Source organism: Rhinolophus ferrumequinum, chromosome 18 (assembly GCF_004115265.2).
Source record: "Rhinolophus ferrumequinum isolate MPI-CBG mRhiFer1 chromosome 18, mRhiFer1_v1.p, whole genome shotgun sequence".
In the NCBI taxonomy this organism is placed as follows: Eukaryota; Metazoa; Chordata; class Mammalia; order Chiroptera; family Rhinolophidae; genus Rhinolophus; species Rhinolophus ferrumequinum.
Genome location: NC_046301.1, coordinates 15,143,936 through 15,163,613, shown reverse-complemented (window position 1 = coordinate 15,163,613; position 19,678 = coordinate 15,143,936). Strand labels below are relative to the sequence as shown.

Sequence of the window (19,678 nt, the reverse complement as noted above, 5' to 3'; positions counted from 1 at the left end):
TATAATGTGAAGTAAATGTATGACAGTGGTAGAATAAAGGATGGGATGAGGGAATTGGAAGAATACTTGTGTAAGCTTTTTATATTACATGTAAAATAATAATAATTGTAGATCAACTGTGGTAAGTTAAACATAGTCTAGAGTACCACTAAAAACTGAAGCAAAGAAGTATAGATAATAAGCCAGTATTTGAATTAAGATGGGTACTAAAAAATACTCATTTGAAAAGACAGAATAAAAGGAAGGACAAATAAATGAAATAAATAACGAACAAAGATCATTAAAGTCCTGTTTTATTGATAATGTTAATTGTAAATATTCTAAACAGTCCAAATAAAATGCAGATATTGTCAGATTGGGTAAAAAAAAGGCAAACCTATTTTTTCCCTCTTCTTCTGCCTCCCTCCCCCCATACCCCCACTTTGGTTCAAGCCATTGTTTCTCAGTCTAGTTGTGTAGAACAAGTCTCCCTGGCCCCTGCCTATTCTGAGTCTTGCGCTTCCCTGGGCTGCGGCAGTCGGTTGCCGGTTGTCAGTCAGCTGCTCACAGCAGCTCAGGGCAGCTCTTGCTGGCTGCCGGCTGCTTGAGTAGCCCAGCTCCAGGGAGAGCTGTTGTTCACAATCTTAGCTGTGGTGCAGCTCACTGGCCCATATGGGAATCGAACCGGCGACCTTGGCGTTAGGAGCACAGCGCTCCAACCACCTGAGCCACCAGGCCTGCCAGGCAAACCTATTTATGTTTCATATGAGAAATTCATCTTAAGTATTAATGCAGCTTAAAAGTAAAACTACAGAAATAGACATACCATGCAAATTTAATCATAAAAAGGCTGAAGTGGTTTCAGGACAAGATTATTACCAGGGATAAATATAAACATTTCATCAAGAAGACTTAACCCTAAATATGTATGCAATATTAGAGCTTCAAAATACATAAAGCATAAACTGACAGAACTGAAAGGAATAGATAAATCCACAGTACTAATTGGAGATTTCCTCTCGGTAATTGATAGAACAATTAGAAAATCAGTGAGGATATAGAAGACTTGGAAAACATTATCAATCAACATCACCTAATGGACATTTATGGAACACTACCTAGCAGCACCAGAATACACATTCATTTCAAGTGCATGTGGACAATGAACCAAGAAGATCATATGCTAGGCTATATGTCTCATAATTTTTAAAGGATTGAAACCATACAGAAAAGGTTGTCTGACTAAAGCAGAATTATATTAGACATTAGCCCAAAAAAGATGCTTGCTAATATCTCCAAATACATGGATAATAAATAGCTCACTTTGATAAAACCCATGGATGATAGAAATGCAAATTTAAAATGCAAATTGAACCCACAAGGAGATACTACTGCATACTTACACAGAGTGGTGAGAAATACAAAGAGTAGTACCATGTGTTGGAAAGGATGTAGAGCAATTGGAATTCTTGTACATTTCTAGTGGGAATGTAAAATAACCACTTTGGAAAATAATTTGACAGTTTTTAAAAAGTTAAATGTACACTTACCATATGATCTGGTAATTTGACTCATAGGTAATTATGGAATGGAATGGAAAGGATGGGAGGGGAAGAGCAGGATGTTAATAGGGGCATTGCAGCCATATGGACATAGGTGAATGGATTAACAATTGGTATCCTATCTATACAACGGAATTCTTAACAATAAAGAGAAATTAATTGCTGATACATGCAACAGCATGTATACATCTCAACATTATGTTTATTTAAAGAACTCAGACCCAAAAGAGCACAAACTGCTGATTCCTTATATATGAAATTTTAGAAAAGGCAATGAATAGGGCTAGAAATTAGATTGGTGGTTGCCTAGGCCCCTGTAGGTGGGGTGGGAGGAGTAGGTGGTGCTGACGAGGGTTTGACTGATTTAGCGGGTGCAAGTGAGCCTTCTGGTGTGATGGAAATGTTCTAGTTCTTGATTGTGATGGTGGTTGTAGGGATGTCTACATTTGTGAAAATACCAGGGAAAGTCAATTAAAAACTAATTATTTGTTGAGATAGATTCTTCCACAGTTTTGTGTTATGCAAATGGTATTTCTTGTAAAAGTTTTCAAATTACCCCTATAGGCTTTAAGGATTTGTTCGTTTGTTTGTTTGTTGTTGTTGTTCCATTTGTTATTTTTAAATGAAAAAATTGGAAGTATTTTGATTTTTCTTAGTTATACAGGATTATTGTAAAACACAGTAAACTCAGACATACTGAGAAAATGAAAATCCCTCTTTGATCATATCTCTCTAACAAGGTTAGTGATAGTTTGAGATGTATATTTCCAGACTTTTTAACGCATATGTAAGATAAATATATAAATAGAATTATACAGTAGAACTGTCCTGTTACCCCCGCTTATTTGTATCATGGATATTTTTCCATGAAGTATATCGATATCTGCCTTAACCTTTTAATTGATGTTGAATAGTCCATCATTGTGTAGATATGGTGAAGGTTTAATCCATTACTGATGGGTGTATGCTTTCTTTTTCCTTCTTTTTTTGCATCATGACCATCGCGGTTAGAGGACTTGTCTTAAAATTATGTTTGCATAGCAAGCACACTGCATTTATTTTAGTGACATATTTATTTGGAGTGGTTCCTGTGGTAAACTGTTGAGGGGAAATTAGTTCCCCAGAGCCTGACACACTGTGTGTTTCATTTTTGATAAGGCTTTGAAGGTGGCCTTACTCTACCACAAAAGAAGGAATGTGAAACATTCTTTTATATATTTATATAAATATATATAATTTATATATTTATATATATATATATATATAATTTATATGTTTTTAATACACTCCTGAATTTCATGTCTTTCAATGTATTTGTAACAGTGATGAAAGGGTTACAATATACTGCCTTCAGCCATTATATGGTATTAAGTTTGGAAACTTGTGATATACTTGGAGAGCAATGACTTGAGTGCATTTACAAAAGCACTGTGTAGGTGAACACTGCAGTGTTGCACGAGTCCTGCCTCTTTAAGATTCTCTCCCCTTGAATGAAGTTTTTGAGATCACTGTTAGTGTTTATAGTCGGGTTGCCAGAGAAAATATAGGCTGTTCTGTTAAATTTGAATTTCAGATAAACAACAAATAACTCTGTAAGTATGTCCCAAATATTGCATAGGACAGTCTTTTTTTTTCTTTTTTCTTATTTTAAAATTTCCAGGCCGGTTTTATTAAGCTTATGCTCAAGTACAAGGGAGACAGCACAGAGGAAAGGAAGGTCCTCGGAACTGGCTCGGGGCTGGGCTCTGTTCTGGCTGCTTTCATAAGCTGGGAACAAAGCAGGACCGCGGAAATGGCAGGCTTTATGAAAACGCCGGCTTTTTGAAAGTCGCGGGCTTTCTTTACCATTAAGTTGCCTAGTAACCATGTTCAAGCCTGCGCGTGGGACGTTTTTTGTACTTATTATTCATTATCTGAAATTCAAATTTAACTGGATATTTTGTGTTTTTATTTGCTAAGTCGAACAACCTTAGATTATGGGGAACTAAGTAGGTTGTGCCAAGGCCTACTGAATCTTGATTTCATTCAAATTATTATGTAATTTGGTGACTTGAGCAAGATTATCGTGATCCTAAGTAAAATAATTTAGTGGATGTATAAGTTTTTGCTATTCTTATAAAACAGACTCCTGATTCTTTCCATTTCTATCCTTATTCCCTAGTAAAAATAGCTAACTCCTCTGTACAGTACAAAGCAACAATTATCTGCAGTCTGTATGCAGTGGCCTGTGGTCCCCCTCTCATTTGGTAGAGAAAAAGCTTGTGACGTTACTTGGCATTGTAGATTAGCAAATGTTGAAACTATGAAAACCTGTTAATGTTAAAATGTTTTGAGCTTTATCATTCTTTGAAGCAAGCTACAAATACTTAAATGCCACTTCAGTTTATACGAAATGTATGTTGTTGGGGAGGATATAAAAGTTGATTCTTGATCTCAAACATCTTACTGTCTCGTCCAGGAGTTGGATATGTAAACATAATTATAATACAGGATAATGAACAGTGGTAATATTTGGCAAACAACGTGTTCTAGAAGTACTTAGATGGACAAACTAATTCAGGTTGGGGGCTTACAGAAGACGCCCTAAACTGGGCCCTGAGTGGATGAAAAGGATTTGGGCAGATATGGAAGGTAGTTTCAGGCTGTAAAGTAACATAAACAAAAGTCATTGAAGCTTTTACCTTTGGAAATTAGGGGCAAAGCAAGTAGGCGAACAGCTCTGTGAAGTAATATAGGAAATAAGGTTGTAAACTGGTGTATTTGTTTCTTTGGGCTGCTGTAACGAAGCACCATAAACTGAGTGGCTGAAACAGAAGATATTTGTTCTCTCACAGTTCTGGAGGCTGGAAGCCCGCAATCAAGGTGTTGGCTCTGAGGGATTATCTCTTTCGTGTGTCTCTCCTAGCTTTTGGTAGCTTCAGGTGTTCCTTGACTTGACGATGGCGGCTTCCCTCTGTCTCTCTGTGTCCAAATTTGTCCTTTTTATAAGGACACGGTCATATTGGATTAGGGCTTATCCTAATGATCTCATCTTAACTGGATTATTTGCAAAGACCCTACTGGTAGTGGGAGTTAGGATTTCAGCATCTTTTGAGGGACACAATTCAATCAACCCTTAACAGGTGGGTTGAGGATTACATTTCAAAGAGTGTTACAAACCATTGTTTAGTATGTTAAACTTTCCTTTTAGACAAATAGGGAGTCGTGCAAGGGTTTTGTACAAAGAATACAAACAATTCTGATTGTAATGTGAAAAGAGGCCCTCCATAGTTGAGGGCAAGTAGTATTACTATTGTTACAATGCAATAATAGCTTCCACTAATTGAGTATTTACTATGTGCTAGACACTGTGCTAAGTACTTTGTGCATATTTAATTTTCAAGGGACTTTGTGAAGTATGAATATTATAATCTTTCTTAAATATGAAGAAACTGAAGTTTAGAGAATACAGGGTGGTGGAATAGGAGAGATGTTGATCATTTGTTCCAGTTGCACATGTGAAGTTTGAAGTATTGACTGAATATTCCTGTAGTGATGTTTAAAGTGGGTACTTTAAAATTTGGGTCTGGAGTTCAGGAGATGGGTCAAAGTGGAAGACAAATATTTGGTAATCATCAGCAGAGAGGCGCTATTCGAAATGATAAGCATGGGTCGGCTTGCCTGAGATAGCAGTATAGGGTAAAAGAAAGGAGATGCCGAGGACGGAACTTTAGTGGACTGCATTTGAGTCACTGGAGATGGAAGAAGAGTCAGGGGAGATGCTTGAAAGTAGAGTGGTAGAAAGAGAACAAAATTGATGGGAGAAATAATTTTTAAAATGAGGCGATGGTCAGTGTGTAGTCTGCAGAATGGCAAACAAGGATGAAAACAAATAGAATTTGGTCTTTATTGACATATTGAGAGAAGAATTTCAGTGAGGTGGTGGAATCCAGATTACAAGATATATGTAGATAATGAGTCAAGGAGTTACTGTCTTTTTGAGAAGTGTATGCAGGTATAAGGAGCAAAGATCTGGAGTTCAACTGAAAGAAAGAAGAGACAATTTTTTAAAAATAAAGATTTTTGTTTTTTTATGATTAAAGGGAAGGGACCATTGAAATATCAAAACAAAACCCAACTAAGATATAAGAGAGAGAAGAGTGGGTCCAGAATCCTAATTGGTGGGGAAAATATAGGCTGTTCTGTTAAATTTGAATTTCAGATAAACAACAAATAATTCTAGATGGAGGAATTGGCCTTTTACAGAATTCTAGTCCTCAAGTATTTCGTCGTTTAGAAAGTTCGATTTTAGAAAGTTTGATTTATTTCCTGCTGGTAGGATGAGAGGATGGGTGGTTCAGAATATAAAATAATCTCAGATTAATGTTACTATTGAATATAGATTTAATTAGATTTCAGAGGAATGAAAGAAGTTTTAAGTCCTTTGGATTATATATAAATAAAATATTTGCTACTTGGGTTAATACTATTTCAGATGCAACTGTGTTTCCCCGAAAATAAGACCTAGCTGGACAACCAGGTCTAATGCATCTTTTTTTTTTTTTAAACAGGACTTTATTGGGGAACAGTGTGTACTTCCAGGCCTTTTTTCCAAGTCAAGTTGTTGTCCTTTCAGTCTTAGTTGTGGAGGGCGCAGCTCAGCTCCAGGTCCAGTTGCCGTTGCTAGTTGCAGGGGGCGGAGCCCACCATCCCTTGCAGGAGTCAAGGAATCGAACTGGCAACCTTGTGGTTGAGAGCCCACTGGCCCATGTGGGAATCGAACCGGCAGCCTTCGGAGTTAGGAGCACGGAGCTCTATCCGTCTGAGCCACCGGGCTGGCCCTCTAATGCATCTTTTGGAGCAAAAATTAATATAAGGCCTGGTCTTATACCCATTATTATATTATGTTATGTTATATTATTATATTATAAAGACCCGGTCTTATATTAAAATAAGACCGGGTCTTATATCAATTTTTGCTCCAAAAGACACAATAGAGCGGATTGTCTGGCCAGGTCTTACTTTCAGGGAAACACAGTACTTGTGATACTGCTTTCCGAGTTTCTAACGAGTCTGCCTACCTATGCTTCTGATTAACAGCTGTTTCGTAGCTGGTGGTGCTGCCTGTGCGTTGAGCAAGGGGCATGGCGATTCAACTTTTATTATACAATTCGTGAGAATGAATTTTTTTAACAGTAAAAAGTTAGACTCACATTTTTTGCCTTTATACAGTGTAGGGAATTCAGTGTTAATATTCAGCATGTACTTTTTAAAAAAAGCTTTGCTTTATCTTTGTTTTTTCATTTAAAATTATTTTGTGAAATGTTTGATACAAAGTGAAGAGTGTATAAAATATATTTCAGTTTAAGAATAACAAAAACAACACATATTATCCATCAGTCAGGTTAAAAAAATAGAAATTAGTAGTATTTTAGAATGCTACATGTGCCCGTTTCTCTTATCCCCATCCTCCTCCCCAGAGGTGCCATTATCCTGGTTCTGTGTTGTCATTCCTTTTCTTTATAGTGTTAGTTATTATTGTCTGTGTATATATTCCTAAACAACACATTGTTTACTTTGAAAAAATGAATAGTGACCAAGCTAACTGAGTTAGGAAAGGGCAGCATTACCATAGTTAGATGAAGCTTCCAGGAAAAGGGCTGACTAGTTTGGCATCAGGTTCATTGGGTTTCAAGAGCTGCCATTCAGGCAGTCGGTAAGCAGTGTCACGAGTTAGTTCTTGGAAGCATGGGGCCATCTTGGTCAGGCATCTGGCATGTTCGTTCTGCAGATTTATGGTCACATGGAAAGAGTGCTGCTTTTTTTTTTTGGGGGGGGGGTTTGCTCTTTGTGGTCTTCTTCTGGCACTTAGGAGTGGAGCAAAGCAGAACACACCCAGGAGGTGAAATGAGTGTTCTCAGCTGATCCAGAGCAAGGCAATGTGAGGGGAAGAGGTTCATCAAGACAAGTCAGATATGAGTGAAAATCTAGAATAGGCTTATGTGGGCGTTCTGTCCTTTGGAACAGTGTCAGCGGTTGTCTTGATGTCGACAGTTTATCATGCTGTCCCAGAGTCTCACTGCTATAGTCTGGACTGGCTGCCCTGTAAATCCAGTGCACAGTTGTTGGCATCCTGGAAGCTCTTCATAGTCCTCCTGAAAATTACTGTTACCTCTCTCTCATATTGCTCTCCTATATTCTGTATCTTAAGTTGACTTTGTTTTAAATTAAAAATTGGCTCTTTTTTTGATGGAAAATATTCTCCAGTTGTTTCTTGAGAAAGGATGCATGGAGGGTAAATGTTTTGAGATCTTTTCATGTCTGAGAAAACCTTTATTCTACTTTCATAGGATGGTTTGACTGGGTGGAAAATTCTAGGTTGGAAGTAATTTTCCTTTGTAATTTTGAAGAAATGGCTCTATTGTTAACATCTTTCCAGTTTGATGGTTGAGAAGACTGAATTGCACCTAATTCTTTGCATATGACCTGTATTTTCTTTCTAGAAGCTTCTCTTTTGTCCCCAGTATTGTGATATTTCACAATAGTGTGCCTCAGTGTAGGTCTCCTGTAATGTTTTTATACTAAACATTTGGTAGGTCCTTTCAAATTAGTACCTTATGTCTTTCAGCTCTAGAAAAATGTCTGGAATACTTTGATTTCTTTGCAACCTTCCCACCACCCACTCCCCGTTTTCTTTTTCTGGAGCTCCTGTTATTCAGATATTAGACCTCCTGAACCGGTCCTCTAATGTGCTCTTTTCTCTCCTATTTTCCATTGCCTTATCTTTTTTCTCTGGTTCCTGGAAGACTGCCTCAATTTTATCTTCCAAGCCTCTGTTTTTCCATCTTTGTTATTGTATTTTTAATTTTTAAGAAGTTTTTATTTTTTAATGTTATTAAATTGTATTCTTTTCTTGTTTTAAGGTTATAATATCTTCTCTTATTTCTGAGGAATATGAATATATATAATATATATGAGTATGAATATATATTATATATATATTATACACACACGCACACACATAAATATGTATGTATATGTTCTGTGTTAAGGGCTTTTCCTTGGTTGTCTGCTCATAATTAAAAGTGGAGGACTAAAAGGCTGATTGGAAACGGGATTTGGTCCAGTACTGATACTACGTAGCAAATGTGCCTAATATATCTCAAAGATGCTCTTGTTTCTCCTTCTAGAAAAGTAACTCTTCAGTCTTCTTAGTGAGGTGGGGAGGGATGGTTGCGTAGTATCATGGCAGAGGAAGCAGGTCTAGGAATCAAAATGCTTTTCAAACAACTTTAAGAGAATCTTCCTTGTTTTACCCTTCCCTCTTTCTCTATCACCTGCTACTCCTACATTTCCGAAAGTAATTGGTACTGCCTTCTGTGCATTCTCCAGTGTAAAATAAATTGTTTCTCAGCTTTGTTTTTGCTGCCAGGCTATGATTTGGCTTTCCTAGGTCTTCTAAACCACTTAATATTCACCCATTCACTTTCAGTCTTCCAAGATTTTGTTGCTCTTATCTCTTCTCCTTATGTGTTTATGTCTCAAAGTCTCTTACTGTGTTTTAGTGGGCTTTCATGAGAGAGTGAAACTATATGCATGTTTTCAATTTGCCATCTTAATCTAAAGCCCTGATTATTTAAAATGTTTAATCTATGTCTCACCTCTTGAGACTTGAAAAGATTAATGTTAGCCTTTTTCATCTCTTGTTTTATTTTTACGTTCATATTTATCATATGCGAAGCTCATTGTGTGGATTCCTTGAGACTCTGTGAACTCAAGGATTTATAACTGAATCCAGAATTTGTGAATAAAAAGGTTGATTGTTTTTTAAATTTTGCTCTTGTAGGAAAGTGAAAAGGTTTCTGAATACCCAGCAGTGATTGTGGAGCCAGTTCCAAGTGCCAGATTAGAGCAGGGCTATGCAGCCCAGGTTCTGGTTTATGATGATGAGACTTATATGATGCAAGATGTGGCAGAAGAACAAGAAGTTGAGACCGAGAATGTGGAAACAGGTAGACATTTCATAAAATGCTTATTATTTATAACGTTCTCATTTTGTAAGTAAGTGTCAACATTACTATTGCCAGATACATAATATATCAAAGAACCTCTTTGTAATGCTATATAGTATAGATTGGAAACTAGTGGAAATCTCTTGTAAGGGAATTTATAGAGATATAAGAAGTTCTACATTATAATTTTTTGAGGTATAACAGAATCTCATACCATGCACCCTAAGGACAAAATTACACGCCCACAATAATAAAATTATTTTTATTGTTTTTACCCCGGGAGTGCGAATAACAACTATTTGTTATTTACTTACAAAGTCAATAGGCTAGTATATGAGGATAACTTTTTTAATTTAAAAAATAAATATAGTATTCTTATTCTATAACAGATTAAGAGTTTCTTTGAATCAATATTTGTGGGACAGTATAATTCATTTTTCTTAGGTCAGAAGCATCTTTGTAGTAGCCTATCAGATTCCTTTTTGTCATCTCAGAAATTATGGTATTTCAGTTTGTGGCGAGATAACTGTGTGTTTAATTGGGTGTTAGTATGTATAATTCTTGGAGAAACCTTTTAATTTTTGCTATTGACCCTTAAGAAAATTTACCTGTAGGATTGTAGTGGCTATTTTATAATAAACATTAAAATTTATCTTTAGCTATTATTAATAGGGGAACAGAATCCTTATATTTGGTTTACAATCCTAATAAAAATGTTTAAGTATTTAGATAAATTTCTATAAATGCAGCAAAGTCTCATGATTAAAAAATTTGAGTATTTGATGTATTCTGCTTGTTGAGGCCCAGTAGCACTCCCTAGGACGAGCTTAAAGCTGTTCTTCCTCCAGCTCTATTTTTTGTTGCGTGGAGGGGTTGGAAGTTACCTTGCTCTTCAGAGCAGTGGTTTCACCAGTTTCAGCAAATCCCATGTGATTGGTAATCAATTCATTTTATTGAAACAGGTTGCTAAACACTTCATAAAGGCTTCAAGACTAGAGTCTGGTGTGGTACCTGATTTATAATAGATAATACAAAGGGCAGGAAGATACATGTGTTTTTCTGATAGTTTGGAGAGTTTTTCAGTCAGAACCTGGAAGTCTAGTGGCAGAGATGAATTTTCTTCTTGAGGAAAAGCATAGGAAGAACAGCTAAAAGTATTATGTGTGATGATATTTTGAAGTAGCTATTGTAGCTGATTTTATTATAGGAGCATAACTAAACAGAAAACTAATAGCTCAAGAAAAAAGTATGATAGCTAAAGTTGAATGTAAAAAAATAGAATGTGTGAGAAATGAAAACTACAGTGCCAAGTTTGCATCAGTAGAAAACTATGGCATTTATCACATTAAAATATCAGAGCAGGTCAGCCAGATCTTATTGATTGTACAAGTGATGGTCAGTGCTTCATTAATTTAAATTTCTCAGGTAAAAACAATTCCAAGTAGGAATGAAATATAAGCCATTTAAAGAATTTAATTTGCTTGGTCTTGAACTCTAAGGGTAATGCTCTTATTTCAGGACAGAGATATGAGTGATTGTGATATTGAAAAAGAGGATATGCAAAATCTGGGTAAAAGAACAGCTGCTTTTGTGATATTTTAAAAGTACTTTTTGAACACTTGATAATATTTTTTAGATTTATTTTTCTTCAACACAAAAAGCAAATGTTAATAAGTAATGCACATTATTCTAAAATAGTCTAAATGTTCCTGAAAAGTTCATCTTACATTTTTAATTCCATACTGGCTTACGGATTTTTAATGAAATCTATGCTTACTTCTAAAAATAAAGAATAGTATAGAATTCTTGTCTGTCTTTACAGGACAACACTGTAACAACTTAGAATTTTTCAGATACAACTCTTTTAAAGGCAATATTAAATTCATAGTGAAAACTGCTGGCTTATTAAACATGTATAATCACAGCAGTTTAAAACACTCGCATTTAGTCATCATAAGGCATGTAGATCATAGAGTATAATATACGAAGTTACGTTAAAATACTGTCGCTCATGGGTTTTTAATGTAACATTATAAGGATTATTAATATGTATGGATTAATTTAGAATAGCTAATCTGAGCTTAATTTTGTTTTTATTTAAAGAATCAAATGCATTTTTAGACCCGTTAAAATCTGAATAAATTTTCATTCCTCTGACATTGAAAACATGACAAATGAATAAAGGTTGTTGTGACTCATCCTAACGTATGTTCCCTGTTAGGCAGTAGATTAAGGTCAAGCTCGTTTCTGTGGGATACAGTTTTAACTTAAGTTCCAGACATGTGTGAATTTTGGAGAAGAAGCTGACTAGGAAAAAAAGGGAAGGAATATTGACAAGATGGCTACAGCAGTTTTTATTTGGTGGATTGGTGGAAATGAGATTCATACAGATTAAGATTTCTTTTTGTACATCTAGGAAACACTTTCTGCAATGCTCCTACATTATAACTTAGATTATATTAGTCTAAAAATGTTCATAATATTTATTGACCTGTATGTCAGTTGTCGGCATGTTTGCATTGAAAATTTTCTTTTATTCTTGTATCCCCATATGTATATATCCATGCCAGAAACAATGTTCGTGTCAACCAGGCAGGAGTACTGAAATCTTCTAATGATGTATACTTAGCCATCTTCATTATTTTGTGAATAAAGTGATTTCTCATTTTGTTAGGTACAATTATAGGCTATTTTGCTTCACCTTTTTATATTCTGAAAGTATGCATTTCCCTCACAGACCTTATATGCAATAGTAATCCTCTCTTAAATTTTATAAGAAAAACAAAATATATTTTGAAACTTTAAAAATAAGCATATTCATCTAAGCCTATAAACTGCTTTTTGATGATAACTGAGGACTAATAATCATGAGAAGCCTTTGAGGAGTAGTGATGCAGTGTGGGCGGAGAGCGGTGGTGACCGTGGCGGGCCGCTGCGGACTCCGCCAGCTCTGGGGGCTGCTCTGGAGGGTAAGCTGCGCGTAGAGCGGAGTCTCCTGCATTCCCTACTAAGATTTGAAAAGCAGTCTTTATGTATACTGAAAAAGAAATTTATATATATGTATATATTCATAGTAAATTTTAAAAGGTTACAACAGATTACCATTTAAAAAGTAGCAAGTTTATGCCACTGTAATTAATAGTAGATAAGTCTTAATAGAAATCTTTTAAGACATGTCTGAGAAGATTGAGCTTTTAGGATCTGTTACTTCATCTTACACCTTAACTTACTATATTTATCCTCTTAACCTTCCATTTAACTTTACGGGAATATATCAATAAATACTTTACATTTGTTATGTGCAAGGGCACTGTTTGCAACATGTTTCTTTCCCACAGGGAGTTAATAATTTAGTTAAATTAGAACACACACATACTATAATCAAAATGTAAAGCAGTATAGAATCAATTGAGTGCAATTTACAAATTCGAAGAAATTTTCAGAAGAGGACAGTTCAATTTACTGTAATAGGGAATGTTTTAGAGAAAGGACAGGAGGACAGATGGGCAGCTAGGAGGCAGGTGGAAGGCACTTGAGACAAAGGGAAATGTCATTAATAAATGGGTGGAATATTGAAATTCAAGGTATGTTTAAAAGATATTGAGTAAATAAGACATTGACAGGAGGTTCCATTAAGAGTTGTGACTAGATTGTGATATGAACCCAAGAGGCAGAAGTTAGGCATATAAGGTGCAGAAAGATTTGGAAGGTTTTGAGTAGAAAGTACTATGTATTGAGTATCTCAGTAGACAGAATGAATTGTAGGGTAAAAGATGAGGCAGGAAGACTAACTCTTGTCGTAGGAAACAAGGGATGACTTGAAAAATAGTCAAACAAGGTAGAAACGATAGGAACAGGGGAACAGAGGAGCTCATATAAGCCATACTGCTAGGTGAGGTCTAATGACATGACAGATTGGAGGAGAGTCATAGATAAGACATTATTCAGGGTTTTGACACTATGTGAGGGCAATAGGATCATCTAGGGAATTGAGGAAGGCAGTTTTGGGAAGCAGATATGTTTGGTAATAGGCGTGTTGATGTTGAGATTGAAGCAGAGCATGTAAGGGGAAGTATTTAGGTATTTAAAGATGCACAAATGTATAGTCAGGGTCCCATCACAAAGGAGATGGCATACTCAAATTAGGATATTTTAAGGAACGTTTTAATAAATGACTAGTTACAAATATGTAGGCAAACTTAGGGTAAACATAAGAGATGGGGGGTGCTTGAGAGCCGAAGTAACAGAGCTGTTTCTGTCCTTTGGCTCTTGGGCTAAAGGGAGGGAAGGGTTACCAGAGAGTCTTGGAGAGAGGGTCACCTTGGGAGAATCCTGGGACCTTTGGTTAAAGGACACAGCTGGCTTGAAGGCGATGCCATAGAGACGGAGCCAGGGAATAAGTACTCTGATTTTATTTGTCCTTCCTTCCTCTAATCCCTTGCAATGCACTCCATTGACCAAACCCAACTTGAAACCTAGGACAATAGATCTGGAGGGGAAAACAGAACATACGTATCTGGTACAACTGAAGCTTAATAAAGAAAGGTCAAGGAGAGACTGATTTGGGGATCATGCTTATTGAAGCCATGGAAATAAAGGAAATCTCCAAGGGGAAAGGTATTTGAGAAATTTCCTCTAAGAGGAAGATATTAAATTCTGTATTTGTCTCTCTGTGATCAGGAACAAAGGGCACAGAATTAAGGGATTAACTTTAGGGAATGTTTACATTTCGAGGAACCTGAAGAAGCCAAAGAGTAGTCAGATATGATAGAAATTTCTGGGTGACTATTCCTGAGCTTTTTTTTGTTTGTTTTTTATTTAGTTTTTTTTTTTTTAAAATTAGTTTCATGTGTACAAAACATCGTAATAATTAGACATTTAAACCCCTCATAAAGTGATAACCCACCCCCCAAGCTACTACTCCTCTGACATCTTGTATAGCTGTTAAAATATCATTGACTATCTTCCCTATGTTGTACTCCACATCCCGTGACTATGTATACCTATATATTAGTTATAGTTGACATATTCAGTATTATTCTACTTCAGCTTCAGATGTACAGCACATTGGTCAGGCATCTACACAGTCGATGAAGTGATCCCCCTGATAAGTCCAGTGCCCATCTGGCACCCCACATGATCTTCACAACATTGTTGATTATATTCCTCATACTGTATTAACTATCAATTTGTATTTCTTTTTTTTTATTTTAAATTTATTTTTAATTTATTGGGGTGACAATTGTTAGTAAAATTACATAGATTTCAGGTGTGCAATTCTGTATCACATCATCCATAAATCACATTGTGTGTTCACCACCCAGAGTCAGCTCCCCTTCCATCACCATACATTTGATCCCCCTCACCCTCATCCCCCACCCCCCAACCCCTTTACCTTCTGGTAACCACCAAATTACGTTCCCCAGATTAATTTTCAAGCCCGTGGCCATCCTATGGTCACCGATTGCCCTCCAATCCCCTCACCCTCCCCCCCACCCCCCACCCCTCCCGCCTATCTAGCAACCCTCAGTTTTTCCTCATTGTCTCCCAAACTGTTTCTGATTAGTTCATTCACTTATTCAATTTGTATTTCTTAATGCCTTCACCTTTTCACCCTGCCGCTTACCCCATTTCCATCTATCATCCTGATAGATCTAGTACCAATATTTATTGACTATATTCCTTATTCTATACCCTGCATCCCCCTGACTACTGTGTGACACCCAATTTGTACTTCTTAATCCTTTCCCCTTTCACCCATCCTTAACCGCCTCCCATCTTAAATAACTCCCTTTAAGATTCCTTGTAATAATTGTTTGGTGGTGATGACCTCCTTCAGCTTTTTCTTGTTTGGGAAGTTCCTGTCCTTCAATTCTAAATGATAACTTTGCTGAATAGAGTAATCTTGGTTGTATGTCGTTGCTTTTCATCACTTGGAATATTTCCTGCTACTCCCTTCTTGCCTGCAAAGTTTCTGTTGAGAAATGAGCTGCCAGTCTCATGAGGGCTCCCTTGTAGGTAACTAACTGCTTTTCTCTTGCTGCTTTTAAGGTTCTCTCTTTGTCTTTAACCTTTGGCATTTTAATTATGATGTGTCTTGGTGTTGGCTTCTTGGGGTTCACCTTGTTTGGGACTCTCTGTGCTTCCTGGGCTTGCATGTCCATTTCCTTCACCAGGTTAGGGAAGTTTTCTGTCATTATTTCTTCAAACAGGTTTTCAATTCCTTGTTCTCTCTCTCTTCTCCCTCTAGTACCCCTGTAATACAAATGTTGGTACACTTCATTTGTTGGTCCCAGAGGCCCCTTAAACTCACCTCAGTTTTTTGGATTCTTTTTCCTTTTTGCTGTTCTGGTTGGGTGTTTCCTGTTACCTTGTCTTCTACATCGCTGGTTGGGTCCTCTGCTTCATCTAATCTGCTGTTGATTCCCTGTAATATATCGTTCGTTTCCATCATTGTATCCTTTATTTCTGAGTGGTTCTTTTTCATGGTTTCCATCTCCATTATTATGCTCCCTGTGTCCCTGTTGAAGTTCTCCCTGACGTCAGTGAGCATTCTTTGAGCCAGTGTTTGGAACTCTGCATCTAATAGATTCCTTATCTCCATTTTGCTTAGTTCTTCTTTTTCTGGAGCTTTGTTCTGTTCTTTTATTTGGGACGTGTTTCTTTGTCTCTCCATTTTGGCTGCCTCCCTGTGTTTGTTTCTATGTATTAGGAAGGGCTCCTATGTCTTCTGGTCTTAGCAGAGTGGCCTTATGTAGTAGGTGTGCTGTGGGGCTCAGTGACGCAGTCTTTCTGGTCTCCTGAGCCACGGGCTCTAGGTGTGTCCCTTGTGTGGGCTGTGTGGGCCCTCCTCTTGTAGTTGAGCTTTGGTTGATAATTGCACATCAGTGGGACTCACCCTTGGGCTCACTGGTTGTGAGGACCGGCCTTGACTACAGTGTAAGCGTTGTTGTTGCAGGGCTGACCCTACAGAGCAGGATCTGCCTCAGCAGGACTCTGGTGCCTGCCCAATCCCGCCCCTTAGGTGTGTCCTACTTGGAGGCGGAGGCTGCTGGGTAATGCTCTGGCTCATTTTGAAGCTGGCCACTGGGGGCGCCAGCGTCAGGACCACCTTGGAGGGGATCCAGTGTAGGTCTCCTTAAGCCACAGCCTGTACAGTTGGGCGTGGTGAGTGACCAGCAGAGACTCGGACATGGCGGCCACCTGCGTCTGCCAGCGGGGAAGGCGGAGGCTCAACAAAGAAACAATGGCCTCCGCCAGCTCCCCCATCAGGGAGAAAGCCGCCTCTCCAGCCCCTGTCCAAGCCAGACAGCTCAGTTCTCCCCCTGTGTCCCTGCCATCTCTCCAGTTGCTCCCCTAGAGCTGGAGCTCAGCGGGTGAGTCCGATGGTGGGTAAGTCCACGCACAGTCCCTTCACGAGGAGCGCCTGGGAGTGCGGCCGCCCTCACTCTCAGTCAGTCACAGTCTCCGCTGGTTTTCACAGCCGGAAATTAGGGGACTTCTCTCCCCCCACTGGAACCCTGGGCTGGGGTGGGGCTGGATCTCTCACCCCTTTAGGGGGTGGGGGGACCCCCACAGCTGAAATAGCCCTCCCAGTGTTTAATGGTCACACGCGGGTGTGGGACCAGCCCGTTGCACGGCTCTGCCCTGCCTACCAGTCTGGAGGTGGCTTCTTCTGCAGGGCCTTAGTTGAAAGGCTTCAGTTCAACTTGATTTTCGGCGATTCTCAATAATGGTGGTTTTGTAGAATAGTTGTAATTTTGACGTGGTTGTGAGAGAAGGTAAGCACAGCGTTTACCTACTGCGCCATCTTGGTTGTCTCGCCGAGGTTGTTTTTTTGGTTTTTTCCTTTGTAGCCTTTTACATAGCTCTCTTTAGTAGGAAAGGTTAGAACATTAATTTAGTCCTTGTTTCAGATTTCCACTTTATCACTTGTTAGTATTTAACCTTTTCAGAGTCTGTTTCACTGTCATAAAGTAGGAATTCAAGGTTGTGAAGAAATACGTAAAATAAATATGTAAAGCATAGTGCTTATTACTTAGTAAGTGCTCCGGAAGTGTTCTTTTAACTTCATTAGCACCTTTCCTTGTGCCTTCAAACATGGAGAAGGTCTTTTATACATTAAAACAATATTTGTTTTCTTCTCTGGTATATTTTTCTATCCTTTCACTTCCACTTAAAAAAACAAATGCTTTATACCTTCAGGCTGTACTTATTCCTCATCATTTCCTCCTAACTTACTGTGTTTTGGCAACTACATTTATCATTCTCTTGAAGCTCTTTGTTCATAGGATTTCAAAGGCCACTCCTCTGCCAAATTCAGTGACCTACGGAATCATCCACAAGGAGCTCCTTCCTAATCTACTAAAACACTGTATTTTTGTAATTTTTCTTACTGTCCCTGGCTTGGACTGTGCTGTTTATGTTTCTGAGCTTTTGCTCAAATAAGTTTCTGTCAAGAATGTGTTTGGATATTAGCCATTCTTCAAGGCCCAATTATGTGAAACTTTCCACAATAATTGTGGCCTACAATAAACACTCCTGATCTTCTGTTAGACCATCTGGATTGAGGCACTTATCATTTACTTTCTTAGACTATTCTTGTGTGTATATGCCTTCAGTTTTCAAAGTGAGTGTGTAAATCCCTTTAGGACAGCGACCATGTTTATAAGGTTTGTCAAATATAGTATATAATACAGTGTTGAACACATAGCTGTTAGGAAATATAGACTGAAACAAGTTGACTTTGACAATATGGCAGTATAATCAAGAACCATCTATATAAGATCTTAAATATATTTTCTTTTTTGTTTATATAACGAATATTGAATACCTTAGGGTTATTTAAAATATAAAAAAAGTAGTCATCCAAAAAACATAAATATGATCATCTATAATATACCAAAGCCATAATATTGTCCTACTTAGATTAACATCATGTTAAAATCTCAGTAAGTTTTAATCATTCTCACTTACACCTAAATTTTATTTTATTTTTTTGCAATGAAAGCAGTTCATGCTCATTGGAAAAATTTTGAAGTATTGCAGAGTAAACAAACAGTGAAAATCACTCATAATCTTCCCAGCGAGAAGACAGTACTGCTTTTCTATATTTCCTGCTGGCCTTTTTTTAAAAGTTCATTTTAAGCATAATTAACATCGTGTTATGTAATATAAGTAGATTTACTAATCTTTACTAACAAATACTGGCTGAAAGGGGTCTATATAGTTTCCTACTTCTCTCTTCTGATCATTGGGATCAGGACTTTTGTTTTTAACCAGGTATTAAAAACATAAAACGTTGAACTTAGTAAATAATTACCAAGAAAACTTAGAAAACTTCTTTTGTGATCAACATTGTGTTTAGAGAGTAGTTGAAAAGACAGATGAATGATAAGAATTTTTATATAATTCAACAGGAAAACTGCTTTTAAAAAAATAAGTGAAAGTTTAGGTTTTTTTTAAATGCAGTTAAAACAATAAAACTGAATTTCTCTCTTGAAAAATAAGATAAGGATCCAGATTTCTTTCTTGAAGAATCTCAACACTTAAGTTGGCTTCATGATGAGCTGTGATAACTTTTGTATTTGTTATATCATCAGAAATCCTCCCTGTGGCACAAAAGGACTCTTTTAATTAGAAAATATTGTTGCCACAGGGAGGTAGAAGATCGACATGAAAAACTGGGGATCTGAAAAGGAGCCCCTATCCTAGGATTACCTGAAGGGGAAACAGATTGAGCCAGGCGGAAGACAATGCTGGTAGGTTGGTTTTTGATTTATTAAGAATGTTTACATTTAATTACGATGATTTCAACCACCTATACCATATTTTTGTTTAAAGGGTAACAATGACTCCTCCTTAAGGAGGGAAAAATAATACAGTAGTATTTTCCCTCCTAAACACTTGGCTACCTGAGTTATGCCTCCCCTGGTCCTAATATTTGTTTCTTTTTATAGATAAAGCTCTAGAGCTATTTTATGCCTTCACTTCCTTGGAAGCTACTACTGACTGAACATCTTCAAGCCTTTTATAATTTTCATTTCTGGTATTTCTGCTTCTAATGTAGACTTTCTTCTAAATTTTTTAAAAGAAGTATTTTCTTCCAGTTATCTATTTTCTTGAGTTTAGCCTAGTTACCTAGTT

The 19,678-nt window shown here is 37.3% G+C and overlaps 1 protein-coding gene across 9 annotated transcripts in view; it reads left to right on the top strand.

Moving 5' to 3' along the window:
- The window catches only part of ELF2 (E74 like ETS transcription factor 2), a 93,285-nt gene that overhangs the window by 28,852 nt on the left and 44,755 nt on the right, over positions 1-19,678 (top strand). For 4 of the 9 annotated variants that reach the window (XR_004425651.1, XM_033135033.1, XM_033135024.1 and 1 more), the window contains one exon: positions 9,367-9,532. The exons of 3 other annotated variants lie outside the window; for them this stretch is intronic. Coding sequence is in view for 3 of the 6 variants with exons in the window: in XM_033135024.1 (XP_032990915.1) it covers positions 9,367-9,532 (166 nt within the window). In the remaining 3 variants the exon portion in view is untranslated. Of the gene's footprint in view, positions 1-9,366; positions 9,533-19,134; positions 19,294-19,678 lie in introns of those variants that run through there. 2 more of the 9 variants (XM_033135030.1, XM_033135028.1) reach the window with 2 other exon arrangements.